This window comes from Sturnus vulgaris, chromosome 1 (assembly GCF_052056855.1).
Source record: "Sturnus vulgaris isolate bStuVul1 chromosome 1, bStuVul1.hap1, whole genome shotgun sequence".
NCBI lineage: Eukaryota > Metazoa > Chordata > Aves > Passeriformes > Sturnidae > Sturnus > Sturnus vulgaris.
In genome coordinates this window covers 1,694,499-1,707,756 of record NC_142243.1, presented here as the reverse complement: position 1 = coordinate 1,707,756, position 13,258 = coordinate 1,694,499, and the positions used below count along the sequence as shown (strand labels likewise).

General features: G+C 44.0%; 2 protein-coding genes across 5 annotated transcripts in view; one reads left to right on the top strand and one right to left on the bottom strand.

The window, feature by feature from the left end:
* Nucleotides 1–49: 49 nt before the first annotated feature.
* JMJD4 (jumonji domain containing 4) lies at nucleotides 50–11,854 on the top strand. 2 transcript variants are annotated; one of them, XM_088177220.1, is made up of 7 exons: nucleotides 50–152; nucleotides 1,052–1,712; nucleotides 2,845–3,010; nucleotides 4,165–4,290; nucleotides 5,808–6,063; nucleotides 9,167–9,313; nucleotides 10,086–11,854. In XM_088177220.1, the coding sequence occupies exons 2-7, from the start codon at nucleotides 1,301–1,303 to the stop codon at nucleotides 10,398–10,400; spliced, it is 1,422 nt and encodes a 473-aa protein (XP_088033346.1). In that variant the 5' UTR covers nucleotides 50–152; nucleotides 1,052–1,300; the 3' UTR covers nucleotides 10,401–11,854. The 2 variants fall into 2 exon arrangements, with proteins under 2 accessions (XP_088033346.1, XP_088033309.1); XM_088177183.1 differs by having other exon boundaries at nucleotides 5,808–6,075.
* Nucleotides 11,113–13,258, bottom strand: part of ALS2CL (ALS2 C-terminal like) — a 45,926-nt gene continuing 43,780 nt past the window's right edge. For all 3 annotated transcript variants that reach the window (XM_088177072.1, XM_088177031.1, XM_088176993.1), the window contains one exon: nucleotides 11,113–13,068. In XM_088177072.1, coding sequence (XP_088033198.1) covers nucleotides 13,006–13,068 — 63 coding nt within the window. In that variant the 3' untranslated portion in view covers nucleotides 11,113–13,005. The remainder of the gene's footprint in view (nucleotides 13,069–13,258) is intronic.

Sequence of the window (13,258 nt, the reverse complement as noted above, 5' to 3'; positions counted from 1 at the left end):
GCTGAGCTCCGCACCGCTGCGCTCCGCTTTTCTCTCCCCCCCGGCCCCCACCCTCCCGATGCAGAGGTTCCGGCGGCGCCCGCCGTAGCCCCTCACTGTCGCCGCCGCCGCCGCCGCCATTCGCGCCAGGGGCTGTCCCGCGGGGCACGGGGGTGAGTGCGGCTCCCTCTGGGTGCTCCCGGTTCCTGCGGGCAGCGAGGGTGGCACGGGAGAGCGAGGCGGGCATGGCGTGTGCGACGCGCTGTGGGGTCCGGGTCCTCCCCCCCCCCCCCCCCCCCCATCACCGGGGACCTCCGTGCAGGGAATTCCCTCATGGATGTCCCTTAATTCCAATATTGGAGATCTCCGAGGGAGGAATTCTCTCATGGCAATCCCTTAATTATAATATTCCCTTGGTGCTCCGTGAGAGATTTCCATTTTCCCGTGATTTTCCACAGCTTTAAAGCCTCGAATCCCCTTTTTTAGTTGGGAATTCCCTCACGGATTTCCCTTAATTCCAGTATTCCCTTGGAGATCCCGGAGGGAGGAATTCCCTCATAAAAATCCGTTAATTCCAATATTCCCTCGGAGCTCCGTGAGAGAGGAATTTCCTCATGGATGTCCTTTAATTTCAGTATTTCCTTGGAGATCTCTGAGAGAGGAATTCCCTCACGGAAATCCCATCATTCCAATATTCCCTTGGAGTTCTTTGAGGGGTGAATTCCTTCCTGGAATTCCCTAAATCTCCTTTTCCCTCAGTGTCTCCCAAATCCAAATCTCATCCCTCTTTGCTTTATTCCTTCTCTGCTCAGTTTTTCCTTTACCTCCTTTTTTTTTTTTTTTTTTTTTTTTTTTTTTTTTTTCTATTTTTATCCTCATTTTTGATTGCTCCAAATCCTTGGCAAAAGCTCTGCGGGAATGTGGGAGGTGCCAGACCTCGGAACAAAGGGATGATCCCAGAGCAATCCGCACTTTCCCAAATATTACAGGAATTTCTTTTCCCTCCACCTTTGCAATTAATTAAATTTTTGGGGAGTATCCCACTGAAATTTTCTTTTTCTTCCTCTTTTAGGACGGAACCAGCTCTGGCAAGAGAGAAAAGCATCCAGAGGGTGATTTCCCAGCTCTAGAAAAAACATGGAAAATCCCAATTATCCCAAAATTCCTGCACCAGTCCTCCTTTCCCCTCAATTTTCCCGTGATTTTCCCTCAATTTTCCCGTGATTTTCCCTCAATTTTCCCGTGATTTTTCCCTCGATTTTCCCGTGATTTTCCCTCAATTTTCCCGTGATTTTTCCCTCGATTTTCCCTCAATTTTCCCATGATTTCCCCCAGCTTCAAAGCCTCCAATCTCATTTTTTTAGCAGGTTTATTTAATTTTTTGTCTTTTTTTTTTTTTTTTTTTTTTTTTTTTTGGAATAACACCTGCTCCAAAATTTCTTGGCTCAGCCAGGAATTTTTTTTTCCAGCCTGCATGGACAGAGCAACCTTTGCCTGTTCCACTGCTTTTTTCCGGGATTTTGGGAATTCTGCTCCAAGTTCTCTTCCCGGGGGCCACGTGGATTTTATTGACAAAGTTGATTCCTTCACTTATTCGGATTTTTTTCGGGATTATCTCATTCCCAACCATCCCTGCATTTTCTCAGCCAAATTCACTGAGGATTGGGGCAGCAGGAAAACTTGGGTGACGTGGGATGGGAAACCCAACTTTGAGCATCTCCTGCAAAAATTTGGTAAGTCCTGGAATTTTTTTCCTGCTTGATTCCAAATCCTAAACGATGCAGATTTTTAGGATTGAATTTTTGGGATAAAATCACTAAAAAATCCGAAATTCCAAGCTTTTTCCCTAAATGAATACATGGATTTTTTTCCCGTTTATTCACTGTCTGGTTTGCAGATTCCAAGCTGAAATTTCTTCCCAAATTTTATTTATTATTTACATTCAAATAAATTTTAAGTCTTGGATAATTTAATCATTCCAAATCCTAAAGATGCAGTTTTTTAAGTTTGAATTTTTGGGATAAAAATCACTAAAAAATTAAAAATTCCAAGCTTTTTCCCTAAATGAATACATGGAATTTTTTTCCTGTTTATTCACTGTCTGGTTTGCAGATTCCAAGCTGAAATTTCTTCCCAAATTTTATTTCTTATTTATATTCAAATCAGTTTAAAATCTTGGATAATTTAATAATTCCAAATCCTAAAGATGCAGTTTTTTAGGATTGAATTTTCAGGATAAAAGCATTAAAAAACCCCCAAAATTCCCAACTTTTTGCCTAAATTAATACTTGAAATTTTTCCCATTTATTCGCTGTCTGGTTTGCAGATTCTAAGCTGAAATTTATTCCCAAGTTTTATTTATTATTTGTATTTCAATCAATTGAATATATTGGGGAATTTAATAATTCCAAATCCTAAAGATGCAGGGTTTTTTTGGATTGAATTTTTGGGATAAAAGCACGAAGGAAAAACAGAATTCCAATTCTGTAGGGATGAGCTTGAGGGAGCTGGTTTAATGAGTTCTCATTCCTGAGAATTCCTGAGGAATTTGAAATTCCTGCATCACATTTCCTTGGAATTATGGGTTTGGGATTGGGATGGTTCCTTTGGAATATTTGGGGCCAGAATTCTGTAGGGATGAACTTGAGGGAGGTGATTCCATGAGTTCTCCTCATTCCTGAAGAGGATTCCCAAAGAATTTGAAATTCCTGGCTGGTGTTTCCCTGGAATTATGGTTTTGGGATTGGGGTGGTTCCTTTGGAATATTTGAAACCCAGAATTCTGTAGGGATGGGCTTGAGGGGGAGGTGATTCCATGAGTCCTCCTCATTCCTGAGGAGAATTCCTGAGGGATTTGTGATTCCAGGAGAAGCTGTGGTGCCTGTTGCCAACTGTGATGTCAAGGAATACAATTCCAACCCCAAGGAGCAGCTGCCCTTCAAGGAATTTGTGGAATATTGGAGGGAATACATCAGGAATGGCCATCGCTCCCCCCGTGGCTGCCTCTACCTCAAGGACTGGCACCTGAGCAGGTCAGGGCTCATTCCCAAAGCTCCAGCACTGGGAATGTTCCCCTGGAGAGGGGAAGGATCCAGGGAATCCTCAGAGCTCCTTCCAGGGCACTAAAGGGGCTCCAGGAGAGCTGGAGAGGGATTTGGGATAATGCAGATGGAATGATAGGACACAGGGAATGGCTTCCCACTTAATTTGGGAAGGAATCCCAAAGAAGCTGCTCCATCCCTGCAAGTGCCCAAGGCCAGCTTGGAGCAGCCTGGGATAGTGGGAAGTGTTCCTGGCACGGGGTTGGAACTGGGTGTTCTTTAGGATCCCATCCAACCCCAAGAATTCCAGGATTCCATGATTTTGAATTGTTCCAATTGGGGTTTTGGGGCAGAGCAGACGAGCTCAGCATCAGCCCAGAGGAAAAATATTCCAACATTCCCTGAGGAATTCCAAAGCTTTGGCCTCCAGCTCCAAAAAGAGCTCAGAATTCCTCAAATCCCTGATATTCCAGGCTGCTGTCATTCCCTCAGCCTAATCCCCAGCTTTTATTCCAGGCTCAAGATCCATTTAAACTCAATGTGGGAAGGAATTCCTGGCTGGGAATGTGGGGAGGGGCTGGGATGGAATTCCCAAAGATTTGTGGCTGCCCCTGGATCCCTGGAATGTCCAAGGCCAGGTTGGAGCACCTTGGCATAGTGGGAAGTGTCCTTGGCCATGGAATGGGATGATCCTTAAATCCCTTCCCACCCAAACCATTCCATGTTTTCTCCCAATGGAAAATGGGACTGGAACACCTCCACCAGTCAAACCTAAACTGGGATTGGAATTGGGATTATTCCATGGATATGTTGGATTTGGGATCCTTTGGTATCCATTGGCTTTTCTGGGAACATTCATCCTCCTTCAAGTTCCCTTTCCCCCAGCTCTGCCTTTCCTTCTCCAGCTGGAAAAAACCCTTGGGAAGGAATTTTCCCTGTGGGAATGGGGAGAGGCTGGGATGGAATTCCCAGAGAAGCCCCCAAATCCCTGCAAGTGTCCAAACCCGAGATAGTGAAAAACTGGGATGAGCTGTTCCCAAACCACCGCGATTCCATCCTCAAAGATCCATTTTACCCTTCCCACTGGTTTTGGGGGGCACATCCCATTTTCCTGAGCTGTTTTTCCAAGGGTTTGTGTTTTCCAGAGCTTTCCCAGAGGAGGATGTTTACACCACTCCAGTGTATTTTTCCTCGGATTGGCTCAATGAATATTGGGATGCCGTGGCCGTGGATGATTTTCGCTTCGTCTACATGGGACCCAAGGGATCCTGGTAAAGCTCTCATCCCCAAAAAATTCCTTCTTTTCCAGCTGAATATCCCAGGAAATGATCCTGTTATCCCTCAGGATAACCAGCAGGTCTCCCAGTATCCTGGTTGGCTCTGGATGGGAGGGGAAAAGGGAAAAGCCCAAATTGTGGCCAGAAAAAAAAAATTCATCTGGGAGATGAGAGGAGAAATTCCCTTGGGAATGTGGAGGAGCCTGGAATGGCAGCAATAACTCCAGTGTTTTCCAGGGGAAAATTCCAGGTGAAAATTCCAGCCCAGTGTTGGTTCTGAAGTTGCATTTGGGGTATTTTTTATCAGAATTCCCTGCCCTTGAGGAATTTTTTGGGATAAATTAAAGAGAAGTACAGAGGATATAAAACACTCCATTATCCAGGCAGAATTCCATGAGGAAGTTTAGGGTCAGGGTGGTTTTTCAATGAATCGAAACTCCATAACCCCATTAAAATTCCATGAGGAAAAGGATGGGTGGGATCAGGATGGATATCATGGCTTTTTACCAGGTAAACTTCCATAATCCAACCTCAATTCCATGAGGAATTTTGGGATTGGTATCCATGTAATTACTTTTTAATTGCCAAAAGTCCATAATCCAGCTGAAATTCCATGAGGAATTTTGGGATCAGTATGGATACAGTGGCCTTTTAATAGCTAAAATTCCTTAATCCAACCAAAATTCCATGAGGAATTTTATGATTAGTGTCCATATAATGGCTTTTTAATATTCAAAATTCCTTAATCCAACCAAAATTCCATGAAGAATTTTGGGATCTGTATCCAGTTAATAGCCAAAACTTCACAATCCAACTGAAATTCCATGAGGAATTTTGGGATCAGTATGGATACTGTGGCCTTTTAATATCCAAAATTCCTTAATCCAAATGAAATTCCATGAAGAATTTTGAGATTGGTATGGATGGAATGGCTTTTTAATTGCCAAAACTCCATAATCCAACCAAAATTCCATGAGGAATTTCAAGATCAGCATCTGTATAATTGCTTTTTAGTAGCCAAAAGTCCATCATCCAACTGAAATTCCAGGAGGAATTTTGGGATCTGTATCCAGTTAATAGCCAAAACTTCACAATCCAACTGAAATTCCATTAGGAATTTTGGGATTAGTGTCCATATAATGGCTTTTTAATAGCCAAAACTTCATAATCCAACTGAAATTCCATTAGGAATTTTGGGATTAGTGTCCATATAATGGCTTTTTAATAGCCAAAACTTCATAATCCAACTGAAATTCCGTGAGGAATTTTGGGATCTGTTTCCAATTAATTGCCAAAATTCCTTAATCCAACCAAAATTCCATGAGGAATTTTGAGATCAGTATGGATACAGTGCCCTTTTAATACCCAAAACTCCTTAATCCAACCGACATTCCTCCTGGAATTCTGGGATCAGAATCTCACTTTCCACCATCTGGAATCCCCGTTCCAACTTTTCACCGTTAATTCCCGCCCATCCCGGATTTTTTTTTTTTTTTTTTTTCCCCCCCCAGGACTCCTTTCCACGCCGACGTTTTCCGCTCTTACAGCTGGTCAGCCAACGTGTGTGGCAGGAAAAAATGGCTCCTGTACCCTGCAGGACAGGAGGAATTCCTGAAGGATTGCCACGGGAATCTCCCCTTTGATGTGACAGCTGCTGATCTTGGGGATAAAAGGATTTATCCACGCTACAGCCAGAGCCAGGCCCCGCTGGAAATTGTCCAGGAAGCCGGAGAGATCGTCTTCATTCCCAGCGGCTGGCACCACCAGGTTTATAACCTGGTGAGGGAATGGAGGCATCCCTTTGGGATCAGCAAAGGAATGGGAATTGGGATTTGGGATCCCTTTGGGATCAGCAGAGGGGTGGGGATTGGGATCTGGGAATGGGATTTGGGATCCCTTTGGGATCAGCAGAGGGGTGGGGATTGGGATCTGGGAATGGGATTTGGGATCCCTTTGGGATCAGCAAAGGGGTGGGATTTGGGATCTGGGAATGGGATTTGGGATCCCTTTGGGATCAGCAAAGGGGTGGGAATTGGGATCTGGGAATGGGATTTGGGATCCCTTTGGGATCAGCAAAGGGGTGGGATTTGGGATCTGGGAATGGGATTTGGGATCCCTTTGGGATCAGCAAAGGGGTGGGATTTGGGATCTGGGGACTGGGATTTGGGATCCCTTTGGGATCAGCAGAGGAATGGGAATTGGGATCTGGGAATGGGATTTGGGATCCCTTTGGGATCAGCAAAGGAATGGGAATTGGGATCTGGGAATGGGATTTGGGATCCCTTTGGGATCAGCAAAGGAGTGGGAATTGGGATCTGGGGACTGGGATTTGGGATCCCTTTGGGATCAGCAGAGGAATGGGAATTGGGATCTGGGAATGGGATTTGGGATCCCTTTGGGATCAGCAGAGGGGTGGGAATTGGGATCTGGGAATGGGATTTGGGATCCCTTTGGGATCAGCAAAGGGGTGGGAATTGGGATCTGGGAATGGGATTTGGGATCCCTTTGGGATCAGCAAAGGGGTGGGATTTGGGATCTGGGGACTGGGATTTGGGATCCCTTTGGGATCAGCAGAGGAATGGGAATTGGGATCTGGGAATGGGATTTGGGATCCCTTTGGGATCAGGAAAGGGGTGGGAATTGGGATCTGGGGACTGGGATTTGGGGACTGGGATTTGGAATCCCTTTGGCATCAGCAAAGGGGTGGGAATTGGGATTTGGGATCTCTTGGATCAGCAAAGGGAGGGAAATTGGGATTTTGGGACTGGGATTTGGGATCCCCTGGATCAGCAAGGGGCATCCCAATGGTTTTGTTGGGATGGGAATTGGGATTTGGGGACTGGGATTTGGGATCCCTTGGATCAGCAAGGGGCATCCCAAAGGGATGGAAATTGGGATTTTAGGACTGGGGATCCCTTGGATCAGTAAGGGGCATCCAAAAAGGATGGGAATTGGGATTTGGGGACTGGGATTTGGGATCCTTTGGATCAGCAAAGGGATGGGAATTGGGATTTGGGAACTGGGATTTAGGGACTGGGATTTGGGATCCCTTGGATCAGCAAAGGGCATCCCAAAGGGATGGGAATTGGGATTTCGGGAGTGGGATTTGGGATCCCTTTGGGATCAGCAAGGGGATGGGAATTGGGATTTGGGATCCCTTGGATCAGCAAAGGGAGGGAAATTGGGATTTGGGGACTGAGATTTGGAATCCCCTGGATCAGCAGGGGGCATCCCAATGGTTTTGTTGGGATGGGAATTGGGATTTGGGATCCCTTGGATCCGCAAAGGGGTGGGAATTGGGATTTGGGGACTGGGATTTGGGATCCCTTTGGGATCAGCAAAGGGGTGGGAATTGGGATTTGGGGACTGGGATTTTGGGAATTCCTGCTTGGAGCACCCTGGGATAGTGAGAAGTGTCCCTGCCCATGGAATGGGATGATCATTAAGATTCCTTCCATCCCAAATCATCCTGGAATTCTGGGATGCTAAAACCATCAAAAGCTCCTTGGGGCACTGGAATTTTGGAGAGTATTCCATGGAAATGCTGCCTGCATCCCCTTTTCCCTCTTTTTTGTCAGGAAATGTTTCCAGTCCCTCAGCAATGGGATCCTGGATGAGCCAGACCCAGGGTGGGATTGTTAATCCTGGGAATTTTAATTGAATCACAGCCAATTAACAAATGATTCCATAGGATTCCATTCCAAAATTCCTGCCACCTTCTCCCACCTTTTGGATTTTGGGAATGAGGGATATTATGTAGTATTCAGACATAGAAAAAGGAATTTTCCAGGATTTTGATGCCAGGGAAGCTTTCCCTCCTCAGGAATCAGATTTGTGGAGTGGCAAATTCCATATTATCATTCCTAATGACTCAATTAGTGACTAATCATTAATTATCCATGGGTTATCCCAATTTTTTCCCTCAGGAAGACACCATTTCCATCAACCACAACTGGGTCAACAGCAGCATTTTGAGAATTTGGGATATTTTGTGTTTCTCAGGAATCAGATTTTTGGAGCAACAAATTCCGTATTATCATTCCTAATACCTCAATTAGTGACTAATCACTAATTATCCGTGGATTATCCCAAATTTTTTCCCTCAGGAAGACACCATTTCCATCAACCACAACTGGGTCAACAGCAGCATTTTAGGAATTTGGGACATTTTGGGTTTCTAAAGAAGGAATTTTCCAGGATTTTGATGCCATGGAAGCATTTCCTTTCTCAGGAATGGGAATTTAGGAGCAGAAAATTCCACATTATTATTCTGAAAAATTAATCAGTGACTAACCATTAATTATCCATGGATTATCCCTAACTTTTTCCCTCAGGAAGACACCATTTCCATCAACCACAGTTGGGTCAATGGCTGCATTTTGGGAATTTGGGACATTTTGAGTTGTTCAGGAATCAGATTTTTGGGACAGCACATTCCATATTATCATTCCTAATGACTCAATTAGTGACTAATCATTAATTATCCATGGGTTATCCCAATTTTTTCCCTCAGGAAGACACCATTTCTATCAACCACAACTGGGTCAACAGCAGCATTTTGAGAATTTGGGATATTTTGTGTTGCTCAGGAATCGGATTTGTGGAGCAACAAATTCCGTATTATCATTCCTAATGACTCAATTAGTGACTAATCATTAATTATCCGTGGATTATCCCAATTTTTCCCTCAGGAAGACACCATTTCCATCAACCACAGTTGGGTCAATGACTGCATTCTGGGAATTTGGGACATTTTGAGTTGTTCAGGAATTGGATTTTGGGGCAGCACATTCCATATTATTATTCCTAATAACTCAATTAGTGCCTAATCATTAATTATCCATGGATTATCCCTATTTTTTTCCCTCAGGAAGACACCATTTCCATCAACCACAACTGGGTGAACGGCTGCAACGTGGCCGTCATGTGGTGCTTCCTGCAGGATGAGCTGGCGGCCGTGCAGCGGGAAATCAGCCAATGGAAACTTCCCATGGATGACTGGCACCTCCAATGCCAGGTACACCCCCATCCCAGATTTTCCAGGAATTTCCAGGATTTTTGGAGCTCAAGTTTTGCCCTCTCACGGGGGAATTGCCGTGGTTTATTAGGAAGTTGGTGTTTGGGATAGTTTTGTTTTGGTGGGAAATGTTCCCAATAAAAGTTTGGGAATTGCTTCTGGTTATTGGCTGTGTCCAGGCTGGAATGTTGGTTGGAAAACTGGAAAACTTCAGGATCAACAGAGTTGGGAATGTTCACCTGGAGAAAGGAAAATTCCAGGGAGAGACCTCAGAGCCCCTTCCAGAGCCTAAAGAAGCTTCAGAAAAGCTGGAGAGGGATTTGGGATAAGGAATGGAAGGACAGGACACAGGGAATGGCTTCCCACTTAATTTTGATGGAATATTGAGAAGGAATTTCTAGCTGGGATGGAATTCCCAGACAAACTGTGGCTGCCCTATCCCTGGAGTTGGGAAAGAATCCAAAACTCCATAATCCAACCAAAATTCCATGAGGAAGAGGATGGGTGGGATTCCTTCCAGAATCTTCTGGATGAGATAAATTCCAAGTTTATTTCTGGAAGCTGTTCCCTTTCCTTGGATTGATTTCCTTTCTTTGGGAAAATTCCTACAATTAATATTGGGGAAAAACAACCTGGTGCCTTTAGATCCAAGTAAAAAATTATCCAACGGAATTCCTTATGATCCCAGAGAATTCCCATTCATTTTGGGGGGGATTTTTCCTGTTTTTTTCCCCGCTGTCATTCCCATTCAGATTCCATTTCCTCCCTTCAGCTGATCATGAAATCCTGCACGGGCATCGACTACAAGGAATTCTACAACTTCCTCAAAGTCATCGCGGAAAACCGAATTTCCATCTTGGAAAAGGGCCTGGATGAGGAGGAATCCTCATCCCACAACAATTCCAAAGCTGCCATCTCCACCTTGGGAATGCTGCACGCCGTCTTCGACCTCAAGAGGACGGTGAAGGTGCTGAGCTCGTTAAGCGCTAACGAGGATTTCCGGAAGCTGGATCTGAATTCCCTCTCTCCTTCTCCGGAGGCTCTGCTCCAGCACCTGGAATCGGCCATCGACACGGCCCTGCTCTGAATTCCTGATTTCCCAAGCTTTTATCCAAAGGAGGTTGGAGGAAATGGGATTTGGACAAGAGCTTTAGTCCAGCAGGAGGAGGGAAAACGTTCCTAAAGTTCTGAGCGGTTTGGAGGAATTAGGGGAAAAACAATCCCAGCCAAAGAGAAATCCCAAACTTCCTTAGGATTCTGAGCTTCACTCAGGGAAAGAATTCCCTATGGATCAAGTCTGGTGTTGCAATGAATGAGATTCCCTGTGCTTGAGCTCAGCTTTGTTAAAACCTCTCCTCTTCCAAGTGCTGCTCAGCTTTTCCATCTTTTTTTAGGGAATTCCAGCTGGTGACGCTTCCATGGAAGGCTGAGCTGGAGCCAGCACCTGGAATTGGGGTTGGACACGGCCCTGCTCTGAATTCCCGCTTTTCCAAACTTTTTTCCAAAGGAGTTTGGAGGAAATGGACTTGGACAAGAGCTTTAGTCCAGCAGGAGGAGGGAGAACATTTGGGAAGGAGGGAGAACATTCCCAAAGTTCTGAGCACCTTGGAGGAATTAGGGAAAACCCCATCTCAGCCAAAGGAAAATCCCAATTTTTTTTTTAGGATTCTGAGCATCACTCAGGGAAAGAATTCCCTATGGATCAAGTCTGGTGTTGCAATGAAAGAAATTCCCTGTGCTTGAGCTCAGCTTTATTAAAACCTCTCCTCTTCCAGGTGCAGCTCAGCTTTTCCATCCTATTTTTAGGGAATTCCAGCTGGTGATGCTTCCATGGAATTCCTGCATTCCTGAGCTGGAGCCTGGATTTGGGAATGTCGATTCCATGTCTTCCAAAGTAGCATTTCCAAAGCTGAGACGCTCAGGATTAATTACATTTAATTACAACTCCCAAGCCTTGACTCATCCCAATAAAAAGCAGGAATGGGAATGTGCTCCCACAATTCCATGCTCCATCCCAAGGCCCAGCATTCCCTCCATGGAAAAATGGGATCCAGCACTTCCTGCATGGTTCCACAGCACAATTCCCACCTGGAATGCCACCAAATATTCCCAGTGGAACATCCCCCTCCTGCTTTTCCTTGGAAAACAAACAAACAAAAAAAACCTGGAAGCACAAATGGCTGCACACTGTTACCTTCAGGCCTCACTTGAATTCTTCCTGAAATTAAAAAAAAAAAAAACTGAGGAAAATCTTGGAATTTCGGGACATTTTAGAACGCCCAACTGAAAATCCACCTGGTTTTTCCAGAGAATTCCTTGGAATTTTTACCCCCTCTGCACTTTGCATGTCCTTTTCCACGAGGAAATTTGCAAATTTTTTTTTTTTTTCTTCATTCCTAAAAATATCAAGGAGCTGCTTTTCCTGTATTTAGAAAATTCCCAGATTCCTGAAGACAACACAGATTGGAATAAGGAGCACGTGGAGCCTGAGATTTTCAAAATTCCAAGAGTTTTATTTAAATAAAAATTCCTGGCAAACTTCCCGTGGAATTCTCTTGTTAATATATTAATTATTGTAATTAATCTGTTATTTATTAAAGGATTAAATTATAAAATTTGGGGAAAATGGGAGTAAAAAGCCTGGGGGGGGGGGGGGTTGTTTTCTGGGAATCACCTGGATAAAGAAAAAAATTCCTGGGAAAAACAAAGAAATTCCTGAGAAAAATGAAAAAATTCCAAGGCAAAAATGACAAAAATCCCATTTTTTGAAAGCGTTGGACTTCCAATTTTTCATCCCCAAAAATACCAAGGATCCACTTCCCTTAATTTAGAAAATTGGAAAAACTTGGAAAAAACAGTGGGGATAAAGCCTGAGGAGTTTTGTTTTCCTGGATGAGGAGAAAAATTCCAGGAAAAATTTAAAAAGTGGGATAAAAACTATCAAAAATGAGATTTTTTTTGGACTATTATTAAATGGTTTTGGGAATATCCCAAAGTCTCTTTTTCCAAAAGGAAATTCCAGCTCAGGGCACAAATCCAGCTGGGATTGGAGTTTCTATTCCATCTTTTCTATTTGTTTTCCCAGAATTTCCCAAAATCCAGGATAAATCCTTGTTTTTTCCAAGCCCCCAGAATTCCAAAGCAGTGCAGGATCACCCCTGAGGTCTCCCAAGGAGAAATAAAAATATTGGAGCATGGGAAAAATCAGGAAATATTTGGGAATAGCAGCTTCCAAATGCAATGGGAAAAGTCCTGAGTTGGGAAAAGCAGGAAAAGGAATTCCAGGAATTCCAGGAATTTTGAGGAGCTTTGGGATGAGCTCTCTGTCCCATTCCAAGAAATCCCATCCAAAACTGGTGTTTCCCAAAGAAATTCATTTTCTGGGAATTCTCCAGTGCAAAAAAGAGCAAGGAAAAGGAGATTTTTTTTTTCCTGGGAATTATTTGTGGGAAAAGAGGATAAAATTTAAAAAAATAACCAATAAAACCTTCACTGCTTGGAAAAAAAAATTCCCAAAAAATTCCCAGAGGTTGGAGATGAAAATTCCAGCCTTTCCAGTGTGTTTGGGATCAGGAAAACCTCGGCTGGGGAGGAATTCTTCCCTTTAAAGACAACCAGGGATACAATTCCCGTTTTTTCCAGTTGGGGATTTGGTCCAGAAAATTTGGGAAAAGGAGAATTTTCCCTATGGATCAGGATCTGTGGGAGTTTTCCTTTGGATGCAGCCGGATCTTCTGGATGTGTTCGTAGCACGACTGGGGAGGGAACAGAGCAAAAATTAGGGAAAAATTGGGGAATTCTGGGATCAAATCCAAGCTCCTGCAGCCAGAGAATCCCTGCTGATCCCGAGGGTAATTCCAACAGAATTCAGAAATTAAGGATAAGGATTTTTTTTTTTTTTTTCCCCAGCCTGGCAAGGCAATAAATTCCTAAAAATTCCACTCC